The following is an 18,123-nucleotide window of genomic DNA, read 5'->3' on the forward strand; positions in this document are numbered from 1 at the left end:
ATTCAAGTAGATATCTTACAGATTTTGCAAACTGTGTGTTAAGTTTTTGAATGTTGTTTTATACCTTTGAAATGAACCTTAAGTAAACAATAGTATCAAATTTTATTACCTTACACTTGCCATGTATGGAGATTGTATCAACAGATATTAATTCCTTATATACTCATTTATTATAAAAATTCCTGGATAATAATCAGAAGCTTGAATGAACTCAAAATTAAAAAAATCAGCCTATTTAAATTGAAAAGCTTTAATAATATTTGGAAGGTTCATATCAGGCATATCAAACTCAGTATCTCAAATGGGCCAGATAGTCATCAGTATATAGTAAAGCAGACAGAAAATAAATAGCCATTTTCTTACTTAATGATGTAGTGAGTGTAAAAGGGAGTAAATACATAAAATTTAGTTTTTTCTTTCTCAAAATGTACTGCTCACACTGGCAATTTTCAGAACAGAGGACAAGCGAATTTCTGTTAACTGGATCTTGCTGAGGACACATTTCTTTCATAACTTCAGAAAAAGCTGTTCACTCTGCTGAACATGGAAATCACATACAATGCAAAATTTGCAGATTTTTCAGAGCTAAGCAAACAAGCATTTGTAACATTCTGAGATGTGCACTTCACCAAACTTTTGCTTTAGAATTAGTTGACCTGAAGTTCTTTAAAATTGTAAATATGTCTCAATATTCAGTGAAATCCCAATTTTCATTATTATATTATATATTTCTTGTTATATTCTTGGGGTAAATGGAGGTCTGTAGAAAAATCAAGCAGTCTATCGAGTTTGACATTCACATTCCTATTCTAAATCTACAATTATGTAAATTTGCGACTACAAAAATCACTATTAAGTAGTATTCTTGATAACATCCCAAATAAAATGAGACTTCACTTAACTTAGTAGTTTATTAAAAAAACTGTTGTTTAATTAGCCAAGGCAATTATAGATCAGAAAAGAAGTATGCTGTATAATGTAGTTAAATAGTGTCTATGAAATGGGCATGTTTACTGTGATTGTTTTCAATCCAACGGAACTGCAGATGTTTTCTTTTTTAGTAAATATAAATACTTTTGTAAGAGAAGGAGTTCTTTTCCCACTTTCCAGCCATCTGCAATTAACCAATCTGCCTCAATGGAATTTGGCTGGCAGAAAAATCAAATTTCAGATGTGTAACTAACTCATTGTGGCCTTTTTGGATAATGTCTGAAACATGACAAGGTCAATTTTTAGATCTGACAGATTTTTCAGCCATATTTTAGCACAAAGGGGCAATTTGGCCTGAAAGGCTGTTAATTTCGTTTTGGCATTTTTTCACTATAAATGATGATTCACTTTTTAAATGGTTGCCACCAAACATTATTGCTCTGTATTATATTTAAAGAAATTAAATGAAGAATTTTCATGAATGTATATATGTTTCTTGCATTGTGAAAAAACAATGGTACTCCACCCGAACATATGCTTCTCCACCGAACATATGCATATGCGAATTTTGAATTTATTTTATTATCTATTTCATATTTTGTAACACTTTAATGGTTTTTTGATTATAAACTCAATGATTTCAAAGTGAACAATGGCAATTTAACACAAGCGAACAATGTGAATTTAACACAAGGCAGAAAAAAAACCATTTTTATCTCCACCGCATGAGACTGTGTATCGGAAATTCTAAAGATATGCTCTTTTTAAGTATTTTGTGATATTGCTGATGAATTTTATGTGGTTTAAGTGTGAAGAACGTGGTATATTTAATAAAGGAAGGTGACACACAAAGCGTTAAAAATATGACTCTTTGGGCATAATACAAAATTTGAAAGCTTTATTTATTTATTTTTTTTACCCTAAGTTGTTTTGCAGTTATATCCGTGAATTTTATTTTAGTGCTGCCTTGAAGAAGACTCATTTCTAGTAAAATATAGCTTAGCTGTTGTAGGTGGTCTCACAGGCTGGGAAAATTTCTTCATGTGTTATCCTGTCACAGAATTGCTGAACACTATATCTGCAAAATGAATGAGTTGGACACAACTCTATTATTGTCAATGACAAAGTCAAGAAATGAGTTTCTGTTAAATCCATTAAGTACTTTTTAAATAGCTTTTTTGAATTCTCATGAATCTTGTTCTATGTTTTCATTACTTTTGTAAATATTATCTTGAATAGTTATGACAAGTAAATATTCAGGATAACTACTTTTTGATGTCTACCAGATCTTTTCTGTCAATGTAACATTCTGCCATTGACTTTAATTTGGAAAATTCAATATTTTCCCCCTCATTAAAATAATTAAATAAATTTTCCCCCATTAAAGTAATAATTAAGTATTGATTTTTTTAGAAACTTAAGTCATCAGATTAAAAGTTTTATGTATATCTAAACATAAAATTATTTATGGTATGTAAATTTAGTCTGCATGGAATTAACAATAAAGTAATTCCATTGTTAGTTACTGAACTTGTTTGAATTATTTATGCTATCAGTAAGAACATAAGTTGCAGTTAGAAAGCTCAATTACAACATATGACATCTGAATTATTATGTAATTTTTATTGTTATTATTTAAAGCTCAGAGTAATATATTAAATGTTTATGCAACCGTATACTTTAATTTATAAATATTATTATTTAATTTTTTGGGTATATTGTTATTTTTTCCAATTATTTCTAATTAGGTATGACAGAGGCCATCTTGAACTTGACATGATAAACTTAAATAATTCTGAGTACTGGTTAAATGATGATTGGGAAGGGACAGACACTATAGTTCCGAGGCATGAAACACTCAAAATTATTAATGTTACGCAGCTGGAAAAAGATGCCATATTAGTCTGTTATGATAGTAAGTTTTTTTTGGTAACATTTGACACTTTCATTTAATTAAATATATATCTTCCTTATGTGAGAATCATAAATATGTGATATGATGAAAAATTTTTACCATCACTGTTCTGAATATTTAAGAGTTACAAATTTGTTCTTTGTTCCAATAGTAAGTGTTTTTTATTATTATTATTATTATTTGTTTTTACAATCTCTATATTTACATATTTTGCAGATCTAGTCAGAGTTGTCAATCTTCAGGGTAAACTTAAATCAAGTAGGCGCCAGCCAGCAGAGTTGGTATTTGATTACAAAATTGAATCGATTGGTACGTACATATATAACAATTATAAGGTTTTCTAATGAAAGTTTTTTATAAGAAGGAAATTATATCTTGAGAAATATCATTTTAGAAATTTCTGTGTACACTTTTGTGAAAGAGAAAGGGAAAACTTTTTTTTGTGATTTTAATATTTTAATAAATTTTAATGTATGCACTGTTAGTGACACATCAGATATACAGACAATCGTTTATGTCATTTCACATGATGTTCCATTTCCCCACATGAGCTGTAACCATTTTGCCACATGATGCCACATGAGCTGACTCAGTTAAGGACACCCATGTTTGGACCTGCTCAAATACGAACGCAAGGACAAAATTCTGGCCAAGATCATCACTTGTGATGAAAAATGGATTTACTTCAACAGCACAGGCCAAAAAGAGGGTTGATCTGTACCTGGTGAGCCTGTTGGCAGCATCACACAATTCAGTTTGACTAAGAAAAAGATCATGCTTTGTATCTGGTGGGATTATTGCTGTGGTATTATCCACAAACTTTATCTGGAAAAAGGTAAAACCTGCAACAGTAAGGTGTACAGCAAGATGCTAGTCAGTTTTGATGCTGCTATCAAAGAAAACATCGAACTGAGTGTCGATGCAAATAGGTAATGTTACATCAAGATAATGCAAGACCGTATATGTCTGCATTTACCGGCTGGCCTCTGTACGGACTCAAACGGGATCTTTTGCCACACCTACCATGTAGCCCTGATATTGCTCCTTCGGACTTCTGCCTTTTTTCAGACATGCAGCTACATTTTTCTGGTGTTATCTGTCATTCTACACAGTATATCCAAAATGAGGTTGATCTGATTTTAGATTCACAGCTACCTATATTCTGTGCCAAAGGCTTTGAAAAAGTACCAAAATGTTGGCAGAAAATCAAATATTTGGATGGTGATTACTACCCACACTAAAGGTACTGCTTTCATTTTTTTTTCCTCCTGACTTATTTAAGAACATTTTTTGGCTTAAAACTTTCATTTAAACCAGATATTTCGTGTATACCTGTTCTTCAGTATCATCAATTTGTCTTTATTACAAGGACTTAAAAAAAGCCAACTTTTGCTGTTCTCACTTTTTAGCTAATTATATATTAACTTTCAACCATTATCCCAACATACTTTCCTCTAGTATCAATACACTGAAGCCATCATTTCTCCCACTTTTGTATTGGTACTGGAAATTGCTTTTTTGATAGTGTGAAGTATTGTCATTGCATTTTCCTGGATTTCCTCTATGCTGTCAAAATGGCATCCTTTTAAAGTGGTTTTAAGTTTGAGAAAGGGAAAACTGTCTGCCAAGCCTATTCTAGAAAATAGAGTGGGTGAGACACAAAAGGAAATATGTATCGTTTTATCTGATAATTGGTAACAAGAAGCCAGTGCTTGAACTGGAACATTGTTATGATGCAACATCCATGGCTGATTCCCCACTGCTCAGATCTCTTTCTACGCACAGCATCTCAGACCTTATTCGAATTCTGTGGTAGACATATTTACTGTCTGATCATGTTGTACATATTAATAATGCATTTTGAACTTAGTGGTCGTCTGTTGATGGGTTAGGTCATACAGTTCTTGGATATTTGGCAACTGAACTTCTGCCCTCCTTCAAATTTTAAAAAACAATTATAACACTATATTTAGCTCATACTGTCATCTTTGCATGCTTGGTTAAGCCTTTGGAATGTTTTAGTGGAAGTTTTTCTAAATTTTATGCAAAATTTCACACAGATATGTTTTTTCTCCTGTTCCTTTATTTTTACTTTCTTACTAATCTGACGAAACTGCATATGCACGACCTTACTCGGTAGTTACTCAAGAACTAATACACAGATCTGAGCTCAGTAAAAAGCGACATGCTATCAAGATATGATGCTAAGTGTGATCTGCAGCCATTGCCAGGCCATTTTTTTTTTTTTTTTTTAAATTTTTGTAAGTGACCTGCTGATTTCCTTGATCTAAATTTCACTAAATATCTGATCTGTATGAATGATTTGTAACATTTAAAAGTGGCACTGACAATAGAAGAATATTTGCTGCTGTACAAGTTTGTTGACAACTCTGAATTATTTGAGGTGTTCATATGCTTTGCCGCAAACCATTTGTTATCTTTATTTAATATCTGGCAATCCTTCTCCTGTATTACTGTAATTAACTCTCATGAGTATATTTTGTGTCTTGTTCTATTTGTATTTTCTCTTGATTTCTGATTGTATCTTTCAATTGTGGTATCACCTGAGGTACGTATGTTTTTCATAGACTCATAGTATCAAGTTTAAAACTGTGGGTTTTCATACACTCATAGTATCAAGTTCTGATTATTTTTAAGTTTTGCATGCTTATCTGTATGAAAATTTTGTTTTTTAATAAGTTAAATAAGTTATACATTTTGAAGTTTGTTCTTTTCAGAATTGCTTCAGTTTTGTAATTAAATTCTTTTTATTATAAAAAAAAAATTTCTTTTTGTTCATAATTAATTATCTGTATGTGAGTGTAATAATTTTAATTCATTGAAGGTGGATGATGCAGCATTCTTGAAGAAGCTAGCAAGCATCTAATTTTAATTGGCAATAGCCTCTTAACTCTTCATTTAATTTGGATAGTTCCTCTTTCTGTTCTAATTACAGTAATTGCTTATAATTAACCTCTCTAAACTACATCATTTTAAAATCAATAACAGGCATCATGTAATTTTTACATTATGCTAGTAATATAAATGGTTTTGTAAATTAAAACTTAACTGGCCAATAATAATTCAGAGTTATTAGCTATTCAAAATTATATCAAAATCGAAACTAATTCACAGTGAATTAAGATTTCATCCTGAACACATCACACTTTCTTCCAGCTTCTGTTAATGCTTGCTGTCTTCAAAATTATAATTTTCAAACATAACAGTACCGATTTAATACTCCAAAAGCAGATGCTATGTTGCCCAGTTTATCTGCACTGCCTTATTGAAGTGCTTGGCCAACTAAATAAAAGGCAACATTTAAATCTGCCGTGATTTTGAAGTTTCTTCTCTATGAATCAATATTTATACATTTACAATTATTTACAAGCATCCCACAGGGATCAGCAAATTTATTTTTCATTGTGCATCTTTGGCATACATACATACATATGTACACACATATATATGTAGACACTATTTTTACTTGAATTGTATATCATGTTAAGTAATATATTGTTTTATTTTGTTTCAGTTTTTATGGTATGTTAAGTTGTGACATTAAGTTATTCTTGTTTCAGTATGCCTCACAGACAGTGTTTTGGCATTTCATAAACATGGAATGCAAGGAAGGAGTTTTAAAAATAATGAGATTGTCCAAGAAATCACAGATAATTCAAGGATTTTTAGGATGCTTGGATCAGACAGGTTGATAATTTTAATGATTTTGATGCACTTTTTGTGTGGTACTGAAAGTTACTTTAAATTATATTTAAATAAATCATTATAGTTTAAAAAAGTTTTGCTTGTTATTATTAATTATTATTATTTTGAAGTTTTGCACACTTTTTTCTCAAAATAGTTGTCCTAGATTTAGACATCTATTTTATAGAAAAAAGCTGCTAATATTTTTTATGCTAATATTCTAACAGCTAATTTTTTATTCATGTAATATAATGCCATTTTATGGTAAATTGCCAATGATAGATATTTCTAGAAATATGTTGTGTTTATTAATTAATAATAATAAAACTTTTTTGGGGGGAGTCATTTGATGAGATTTTTGTTTAAAGATTAAGAGTATTAGTTCAGTGTTTAACAGGAAGAGTTCAGAATAGTTTGTGATTAAAAGTTGAAATACATTCTTCGATTCTGGGTGTTATCATTTATAAGTTTTCCAAAAATTTAAGTATGTTTCATAATTAAAACTTGCAAATCAGAACAAAGTCACTGCCTCTGAAACAAAGGCCTATTTATTCTCTTGTTATAAAATTTTATGTATTTAAAATTAAAATGGATAATTGTAGTCTTCTGCTTTTCAAATTATATTATTTTTCATGCATAAATTGCATAACATCTGACCAAATTTGCGTTATTTATCTGCACATGTAACTTTTTTTAGTGTTCAGTTAAGGATGGTTTTAACCCTTTCAGGGATGCAATGTTATGATTTTTTAAAAGTTATGAAAAAGTAAGCATAATGACATGCAATGGTCCTATAGACAACATAAATGAGTTTAAAAAATTTTTTTTTCGTCCCCCTTTATGGAAAGGGGATTGGGAAAAGTATCTGAACGTAACCCAAATTGCAGATTATACTAGTAAATTACTGAACAACTAATGAAGTAAGTAATATTTGCATAAACACACATTTTTAATTATAAATAAAAAATTTAAAACAGGAAACAAAAAAGTATGAGACAAAAAGTAACTAATAATGCACTAAATTACTTGCATAAAACTATGAAATATATTCAAAAATTATGTTTAAAACTAAGAAAATTATATGTAAAAATAAAATAAATTAAAATGCATACAGTTATTTTACTATGAACTAGAAGCATGAGAAAAGCGACCGCTAAGAGAAGCATAATAAAAACGCAACTGTGAGTGTTTTTCAGTGTGCTCTGTGTCTCTGTAAAAAATAAGAAATGTTTTCCCTCTCTCAAAAGCTCCATAAATCCTCATCTTTGAAGCCACTCAAATGAAGATATTGTGCAACTGTTTACAGCAGTGATCCGAAAGCAATAAACACAACTGCAAAATATCTCACCACTGCGTCATCTGATCCTTTCTTCGATGTCCCAGAGGGGCGGTGGTTTCATGCTGAAACCGCAATGGAAACATTCAAAATTGAAAGGGTTCCATTACTTTTTTTTGTGAACTAAGGACATTTCATTACTCATTGATGCCTGCTTATAAAATATATTGTGGAAAAATTAAAAATTTTTGGGTTTTTGTTTTTAAAATGGGTCAAAAAGAGTAGTGTGCAAAAGAAGCTATTTTTGAATCAATTAATAGATGCCCAATTAATCAATCAATTAATGGATGCCCAGAAGGGTTTGCTGCTGCCATCTGTTATCAGCTTTATTTAAGAAGTAATTTAATTTTAGCAGTGGTTTTGAAAAAAAAAAAAAATTCTCTAAATTGAAAAAAACTGTTGAAAATGCGAAACCACCACCCCTGAAAGGGTTTCATTTTTTTTATAGTGCAATTTTTGAAAGTAATGTATCAGAATTGCATTTAGATGCTTCATTCTTATCAATACTACTATTATTTTTTTTTTTTCCCTAACAGAATTGTAGTTTTGGAAAGCAGACCAACTAATGAACCAAAAAGTCCTTCCAACTTATACATATTAGCTGGTCATGAGAACAGTTACTAATGCTGCTGGTAAACAAGTGGTGTTCACAGTATTGAAAATTGTGTCAAATTTGTAATTGTGATTTAATTTTAATGCTGTTTTAAGCATTGAACTGATTAATATGTAATTACATTAATTTTCATATAGATTGCACATCTTATAATTAAGCAGTCATATAAGCAATGTAGAATATGTAGAAATCATGATGTACAGTATTTTTATTGCTAAAACAGGCTAATAGATTGTACAATAGTGTGAATTTTGTAAATTATTTTTATGATCGTATGAATATATATGTGTGTGTTCAATTTGTGTGAGACTGCATGTAGATTTTTATGGTATTTTCTTTTGTGGATTGTTTGATAATTTCTGTGATTATTTTGTTCTTATATACTAATGCATCAAGCATTTTATTGAAAATTTATTATTCAAGTAGTTTTTTTATTTTATTCATGTTTAAAATTTTATCAGCTATTCTAAAATAATGATCTTTTCTCCTAATTTATCTTTTAAATCGGGTTAATGAAGTAAAATAATTCTGTACTTTTTAACTTTGTAGTTGTGCTTAAGTTTAGCCAGAAATTTTTAATATTAATACTAAGTATATTTAACATCAGTTATGTCTCTAGGATAAAATCCGCTATTCTTTCTAAAACTGTTCACTCATTTACATTAGATGGTTTTAGCATTGCTCTTATTTTGATAATTATTGTGCATGTCAGTGGTTAAGTTTTAAGTGAAGTGAAGTTTCTTAATATTAAATTGTTGTTTTATATCTAAGTAATGCAATAAATTGTGGAGACAAATTTTAAAGGTGTCATTTACAAAGTATTGATGAAATTAATGAAAAAAAAATCTAGTTATAAGTCATACTTTGAAAAAATTTTATTATTTTTAAACTTTATGAAACCGTATGATAATGTACCAGGGTTTGCTGAGATGGTTTGAGTTGGGATGAATCCTTAAATGTTCTTAAATTTGAATCTTAGAGTTTTCAGGTATTTCATTAAAGGAATAAAAAAAATTCCATCCTTAAAAGATTATAATTTAAGCAAAATTTGGAATCTGCATTTAATAATTAACAAATTTAAAGAATACAGTTTTTAAAAATACACATATATATTATGAAGATATAAATGAAATTTAGTTAAGTGAAGTACATAATTAAAATCTTGAGGTTCATTTTTTCCCATCATAATTTTTCTAAATAAATTTTAAATAAATGGTTCAGAATTTTTCAAATTTCTTGATTCTTTTAGATCAAAGAATATGCAGATGGAAAACAGTTTTTTAAGAAATAACTGAAATAAATACTCATTATAAAATTATTATGAAAATTTAGAAAAATAAGATCCTAAAAAAAGTTTTTTTTTAATTTAAAAAATTTTATAAGAATACATTTTCATATAGCATTCAGGGTCTGTATGGTACTGGTCATCCAGATGCCACAGAAAATACATAAATTAAATTCTTTTTTTGTGATGAATTCTTCTATGGATGGCAGGGGGACTTATTTTTCCAAGTTTAGAATTAAAATTTTGACCAGTTTTTCTAGGTTGGCATTCAAATGATGAAAAAGCATGAAGATTCATGCTTCCAAATCTGAATCTTCAAGATTCAAGTATTTGAATATCATATTCATAGTGATTGTTTATGTGTTTAAAAATTTGATTCCAAGTCAGAAATTTGTTTACTGTAAGGTTGCATATGGTTAGGGTAAATCTATTAAAAGTTTGATGAACATCATACTCTTTCTGTAACAGTTATGCTGCAACAGTTATTGAAATTAAACATTTGTTTGTAGTACATGTTGAATGCATTAGAGTCTCAATTATTCTTTTTTTATGTACTTTGATATAAAGTATTTAAATAACAGTCTTTCTTTTTGGGTATCCATATCTTCCCATTAATTATGAATCAATAAATACTAATTTTATTTTAAATTTTTGTATCGAACATGGTGAATACTTTTGTAACAATCACCTCTCTAAGACTGATGATCACTGATAGAACCAGTATTTCTGAGAACATAATCATCAATCTCTGTAATATGACTGCCTTTACAGAAGATAAAAATCATCTTAAATCGTGGTTGATCATGTCAGAAAGGATTCGCTGTATATGCAAGTCAAGTTGGTTTAAAATAATATCATGTGTATTATAAGAAAGTATCGTGAATGGGAAAATTCTATTCGTAGTTAATTACTAGTTTAAAATTTATTTCTTTTGTGTAGCAGATGAAAGTGGTGAGCATTTGTTATCACTTTCATATATAAGAAAAAATATATCTTATATGCATCAAACAAAAGAGTTTCTATTTTGCTGATAATTTTCTTTTACGATTTTCTTAAGAAGGGTGAAATAAGAGATTGAAATAAATTGTAACAAATGGTGTCAGTTTTTTTTTATTGCATGGGTTTCACACATGCTTATTTATTTAAAGGGGAAAAAAGTGATATTTTACAGTGTATAATTGCAGTATGAATGACTAATGATAGGTTTATATACTTTCACAAACTGCAATTGATTCTGATTGAATGTTTAATCTGAGGATTTTTTTTCCTTTCTAAGCTAGATAAATTCGGAAATCACTGGTATTTTCTGAAATTTAGCTGCTCATCATATTTGCATATACATTGGACTTTCTATTTCGTGAACCTTCAGTTTATGAATTATTATTATTATTATTATTATTTTGTTATTTCGTTGTTTATATAGACTTTTATGATCATTTTAGTCACATTCCCTTTCGCAAATTTTATACACATGCAATTTTTTTTTAAGCCATTGTGCATGAATTTGTAAAATAGAGAATTCACTCTTCTATATGCAGTGCATGTATACAAGCACGTGTGTGCATATGTTTACTTAAAAAGGGGGAAAAAAAGAATCTGCAACCATGCAGCTTACAGTTTCTTCCCAAATTAGTGTGCAGTGAAATCCCCCATTCTGTTTCATTTTCCTTTTATTTATTTATTTAAAGTAAGTATTGCTGAATTATTTAAAATATTATTTCGCTTCGTGTTTCATTGTTGGGTTATATGAAAACCTATATTCATGCTTTAAGTAATTATGTAAAATACTGTAAAATTTAAAATTTTATGTTTACTTGCAACGTGATAGGGAATGTAAACATCAACCCGAAGAAAAGGATAGATAAGGCAAAGTGATTTTTATATTTCTGTAACATAATGCGAGTTTATTATGTGTATATTTAAGTGTATTCTCTAAATAAAATTATTGCATGTCCCATATATGAAGCCTTTTAAAGTTTTTGCTATCTGCATTAGTTTCCCTTTATCAGTTAATTTTCCACTTAATCTGTATCCTCATTTTACCCAAAAAGTTGTCTTATATTCTGTGTATTTATTGTGTGTATTACATAATTAAAGAATGTAAGTGTGTCTAAGGCTCTTAACATACATATTTAATGTGATAATATCTTAAATAAGTTTAAGGGCTTCAAGCCATACTTACATTCTTGAAACTTTCCTGTAAGAGAAATTATTTCGTGTGCTGTTGTGAAAAAGACAGTTATTTCAAATAAAGAGTAGTTTGTGGATTAAATATCTCGCCTGCTGAAGGGAAAAAAAAGCAGAGTTTGAATTTTTTAAATCATTCTAATGAAATTAGTATGCAGTATTAAAAATGCTGTTTTCTTGTCTCATTTTTTATCTCTGTTGATGGTGAATACATGAATTAGATGGGAAGTTCTTTAAGTTTCATTCAAAAATGTTTGTTTTTATTTGTTAGTATAACAAAGCTGTTTTGTTTGGATTTTGTTTCAGTTCAAGAAATACTACTGAATTTTAAATTAAATATATAGGGTATGTGTAAAAAATTAATGAAACAAAAACAATGCCAATCAAAATAAAACACTCTATTAATAGACCGTTATATTTAAATTTTCTTTATTTGTAAGTCTTCCTGCAAGAATATTTTCCTGCGAATTTTTTAATGTATTTTATTAAATTTTACTTATTATATATTCTGATTTTACATCTTACAGTTTGTTAAATGGTAGTTATAATATTTTAAAAATATATATTTCTTGAAATGAGATTTTACTGTCATTTTGATGAGAAATGTACAGCTTCTTTCTTTCTTTCTTCCTTTTATCTTTTCTTATTTTTTTAAATATATTTTTGATTTAATAATGTGTTTTGGATTGAAATTTTTGTTCGTTACATGCTTCTTAAATACATATCACGTTACTTTTCTGAATTTTGTGTACATATATGCAACTGTTTATCATTTGTTGCAGACGTGTGTGGTAACTTGTGTATTTTTGACAAAGCTTATAAAATGTGACAATCATATGACACTTTATTTTACATTATGTTGCTATGTTCAGTGAAGTGTTTCTACTGTATTCTAAGCCATTATATTTTTTGTTAATGGAATTTAAGAAATGTTGAAAACAAGTTCCAACTTGAATAAAAGTGCACTTTAAAAAGTATGTGCAAAGCAATAGCAATAATTTTGTAATGCTAATGTAGCTAAACGTTTTCTACGAAATACTAAAAAATATTAAAAATATTTAAAAAAACTGCTTTAAATTAATTGGAGTCAGTGCAACCTGTCTTCTTATAAGCTAGTTAGATTCATAGTTATGTGTTAATAATATATAAATAGTTCTGTATTTAAATTGTGAGTTTCGTACTGCGATGATGCTAAACCATTTGTGATAATTTTATTTAAATATTTCATAACATTAAATTATATGTGAGTTTTTAACATCATACTCTTCTTTTAAATGTTCTGTAGCTAAAAGTTAGTGTGGATTATTTGTTAGAAAAATCTTAATTCTTTTTCTTCACAAGAATTTTGAAAAAAAGTATTTTGTGTTGTGCCAACAGAATTTTATCGTTTGCGACTTTTATACAAAAACATTATTCCTATTTAAAAGACTATTAAAGTATTATAAAAAGTGTATAGTGTATATTATATAGTGCCAGATAAAAGAATGTATTTTGTCATAAATAAATATTTACAAATTTTCTAGGTTGTGATAAATTATAATGAATTTGGTATAATGTATTGGTTTAATTCTAAGCTAGCAACTAACAGCTGGTTTTCTAAATTCTTTTAACTGTTTTATATAAATTATATAGTCATAATTATAGACTCGGTGAAAATATTTTCAAAATCTAAAATCATAAATATTTGGTTAAATGTAAAGCGTATGTATTGTATTTGATCTGTGCATGTACAAATTCTGTATTTTTAGTCATGTTCCATTTTTATATCTTCTTGAAAGTGCAATAGCTTTTAATATTGTAGCTAGTGTGAATAATAAATTATCTTTGTAAATTAAAAGAGCTGTCATTACTAAATACAGAATAAAATTATTGCAAAATTATTTCAAATTTAAGCTCACTTTTTATTCGGACATTTTAGATGTAAAATTAGGGTGGGACTTAAATTCAGATTGAATATTTTAACAGGTCTGCTGATCCCTCATGATTATGAAAATGTTTCCCTGAAGAAATTGTCAAAAATTCTTTTTTTCTTTTAAATGTGTCATTTCAAATTATTTAAATGACACTGTAGATCATGAACTGTGATGCAATGTTGAAAGTGATATTATGTCTAAAGATTTTTGATAAATTTGATAGCTAATTTTCTTTATGCTGGTACAGTCAAAAGTCGTTAATTCGGACACCCATAATTCGGAATGATCTATAATCCAGACCTCAAAACTAAAAACTTTCTGCGCATGCACCGCGTTGACACATGCGCATAGGCGTTTACGTGTGCGCGTAAGACCTTTTACGACTGCGCATATGAGTGTGCGCAAGTGCAGAATACGTTTTCGCGTGCGCGTTTTATGTATAATGGATGTATAAGCTAAAATTATCTAATTATCTATTTCAGTTAATGTTGATGATTGCTTTGTTCCTTAATTTTCGAATTGGATCCGGCTTATTATTTTTTGCAGATTGTAAGAGCAATTTTATAAAAGTAAGCTTAAACTTTCAATTATATCAAATAGAATTTCCGATATATATTTGTTAATATGTAAAGGATCTAAAGCGAAAGTATGTTTTGAAATCCGAAATCTGTTTATCAAGCTGCTCGGCGGGGGGAACGCCGCGCGGCGGGCGCGTAATGAATTGGAAGTTGATCTGTCAGCACTATCCTTGTCTTCAGGGCAGATGTTTTTATTTTATTTGGCTTATAATTGAAGATCAGATGTTTTTATTTTATTTGGCTTATAATTCCTTACCAAATGTAGTATTTCATCTCGATATGCTCCGTCTTTGATATGATTTAAAACAAGTTCCTCGTCATTATAATTCGCTTCCGGTAGCGAAGAAAAGTAACAGAGGTTATTGAAAACGAAAAAATTTCGATTGACAATTTAGTCGGTGTTCTTGACACAGCAATTATAGGACTTGAACAGCGGAACTTTGTAACTGAACAAGAAATTATGTCTGTTTAATAGAATTAAAGAGAAAGTATTATCACATGAAACGAAGCAAAACTTAAACAACTTACATTGAAAGAAATGTTTATTTAAGTAAACAAATAAATATTAAGCTTTTTCTTTTTGCAAATTTTGATACCCTTTAGATCATAATTGTTCTTTATTTCATAAATTACGGTTTCATATTTTTAATTTTAGAATTTCTGCATGCCATCTTACAAGATTTAAACTGATGATCTATAATCCGGAAAAATCGATAATCCGGAATCGCCGAAGTCCCGACGAGTCCGGATTAATAACTTTTGACTGTACTAAATAAGTAATATTGAGTCTATCTTTTGATACCTATCATAAAATCAGTGTTATCTTCTACTTTTTTTATTTTTCAGTTTTAAAGTCGCTCATAGCCATTTGTATTTTTCCCAATATATATATTTCATATGTAATAAACAAGCTAAAAGCATGAATGGACTTTAAAATTAAAAATCTAGTGCTACTGCTGCTGAGATTGTAAATTTAAATTTAATTATTGTATTTTAATTTTGATTATCCTAAAAAATGCATAGCAAAAACTATTGCAAAATGAACCTAATTAATAAAAATTAATTAAAATTGAGATAAAACTATGGAAAAAGTAGAAGTTTTAAATTATAATGAAATTCATAATAAAAACTCAAAGTATTCATATCAGAAGGAAATTAATTATCATTGATCTCATGGAAAAAGGCTGTCTTTTCAAGGATAATTAGTCTTCTTCCACAAAATCATCAATAATTAAGGAAGATCACATTTTATTTCATTTATATATTTGAACGAACTGTTTTTCGAAATGCAAAAAAAGGCCAAAAAATATAATATTTCTGAAATTTAAATAGAATATTTCAAATCCTTGAAATCTCCACCCTTTTCCTCTCTTACTTTTTCCATACACACACACATATATATACACACTCAAATTTAATTAGAATCTTTCAAATATTTGAAGAAAATCTCCATTTTCCTCTTTTTTTTTTTTTTTTTTCCCCCATACATATAAATGACTTGGTCAACAGAGACACATGAGTGGGATGTGTGTTGTGCAGTCCTATATCCAACAGTTTCCGCTGAACTGTGTGTTCTGAAACACACTTGACCTGTATCATATTGGGCTATCAACTGAGCCACTGCCTTGCACCTATTTCGCTGTGCCAAGTGAGGCAATCTTAGATGTCCTTTTCATTTGATGACGTGTGGACGTCCAACACTTTGGCTTCTACTGCTGGTGTCACCGTCATTAGTTCACTTTGCAAAAATACTAACAACAGCAGATCATGAACACCCTACCAGTCAATACAGTTTCAGAGATGCCTGTTCCAAGTCTTTAGGCCTTTACAGTATGTCCTCTTATCAAATTCATTTAGACTAGTAGCCTTCTCCATCACTTGCAAAAGTAAGTACAAGAATGATTCCTTACCTTCTCAAGCAGCAATTAAATACCTTTCCCACTTAATCACATACATCATCTAGGCAAGTTCATTGAAAAAGGTGGGATGGTTATGATGTTTTGGCTCGTCAGTGTGTTGTTGCTTATTAGAAATTCATAAGCATCTAAACAGACAGATCTCATAAAGAAGAAAACTTGAATTTTTATTTCAACTTCTAGTGCTTGCAATTTTACAATTGAGGGACATCAGCTGAAATAGATCAAGAACTTGGAATATTACTTTGTAATTCTTTTTAGCACAAGAATGAGTGTTGTTGAGAAGAAAATTTTCCTTCGTAAAAACACCATGCCTCTGTGTTAAAGAAAAGATACTTGTATGTGATATTCATTCTGTACATGAGATTGAAAATAATCTGAAGTTTTGTGCTTTTGATTTTATTAAATAAAGAGCTTACTACTTCTGTCAATCATATTTTCATATCTTTAAAATAATATCAATTAGAGCCTCTTTATAAAAAGTTATGGTGACAGATTTTTGTCTGCAGAGTAACCTTCTTGTCTTCGGAAACATTACGCCATTCGGCCATGCTTTCTGCATCCTGAATAAAGGTAGTAATACCTTTCCATCAGTTTGTACCATCCTAAATTACAAAGCTGTCAAGCGTACCTAATACCTTGTGTGTTGTTATGGAATGTGGAACTCCTTGCAAAATAAAATGACTTTTGCCCCAGAGATAGTTAATTAATATACCAAACAAATACTAGCAACTTCACATAAATGCAAATTGTATTATCATGAGATTGCTTAGCAAAGTACAGGCATATTTATATGTAATAGAAATAAGTAATGTCAACTTTGATTAGGTCACACAAGTAAATAATTTGTCAATGCTGGTAATAATAGAAAACAGTATACCAATTTCAGGTAGATCATCTTCATATGTTTCAATAGCATCCTGCGTCTGGTTATTGCTTTCTTATCATAAAAATGCCATGTTGTCAATTGATGTGATATCCAGAAGCCATATCAATGACCTTACACATAACAGGATCATTGGAAGTCCACACTTACTGGTGTGTATTATGTCACTGATTATTTATGTGAAACACAGTTTCAGCGGGAAAATAAAACCGGTTATAACTTCCGAATGAATGCCTATCTTTCTCCGTCACTTTGACGGAGGTTAAGACATTTAAGGAAAGAAAAGTCCACAAACTTCATTAGAATATTTTGAAGCAGGAGATGTGAAAAATGTACAGTGCTGTCACCTGGACTCGAACCCCGAACTTTTCGAATACGTGTCGAGTATGCTTCCAGTTTCACCACGAAGCATGTGGAACAAAGGAAGAAAATACCTTATTACTCCCCATTTTTAAGGGCAAATGGGGATGAGCGGACCCAATCGCAAAATCCTGGTGGCGACGAATTATCGTCCACCGCCTTTTAGTTCGATTGCCACTGGTAGAGTAATTAGGTTATTTTGAAGCAGGAGATGTGAAAAATGTGCAATGCTCTCGCTGGTACTCGAGCCCTGAACCTTTCGAATACACGTCGAGTATGTTTCCAGTTATACCCTGAAGGCATGCGGAAAGGAGGGAGAAAATATCTTATACACATCACAGCCTTATTCTTGAGAAAGTGCAATGAATTTTCAAGAGCTTGTAAAATGTTTTGTTTCTGAAAGTACTAAATGTGATTACCTTGGCCGTGCACATCCAACGCTAGTGACTTTTCATTGCTGTCAGAGTGAGTGGGATAACTACAAAAGTACTCCTGCTTT

At 29.7% G+C, this 18,123-nt stretch overlaps 1 protein-coding gene across 1 annotated transcript in view; it reads left to right on the top strand.

The window, feature by feature from the left end:
* The window catches only part of LOC118202857 (mitogen-activated protein kinase kinase kinase kinase 5-like), an 82,157-nt gene extending 65,348 nt beyond the window's left edge, over positions 1 to 16,809 (top strand). Inside the window, exons 25-28 of the mRNA XM_085818310.1 lie at positions 2,679 to 2,845; positions 3,062 to 3,154; positions 6,427 to 6,553; positions 8,423 to 16,809. Coding sequence (XP_085674436.1) covers positions 2,679 to 2,845; positions 3,062 to 3,154; positions 6,427 to 6,553; positions 8,423 to 8,510 — 475 coding nt within the window. The 3' untranslated portion in view covers positions 8,511 to 16,809. The remainder of the gene's footprint in view (positions 1 to 2,678; positions 2,846 to 3,061; positions 3,155 to 6,426; positions 6,554 to 8,422) is intronic.
* The last annotated feature ends 1,314 nt before the right edge of the window (positions 16,810 to 18,123 follow it).

Source organism: Stegodyphus dumicola, chromosome 6 (genome assembly GCF_044657685.1).
Source record: "Stegodyphus dumicola isolate Sdum_Otavi_A_Nest chromosome 6, ASM4465768v1".
NCBI lineage: Eukaryota > Metazoa > Arthropoda > Arachnida > Araneae > Eresidae > Stegodyphus > Stegodyphus dumicola.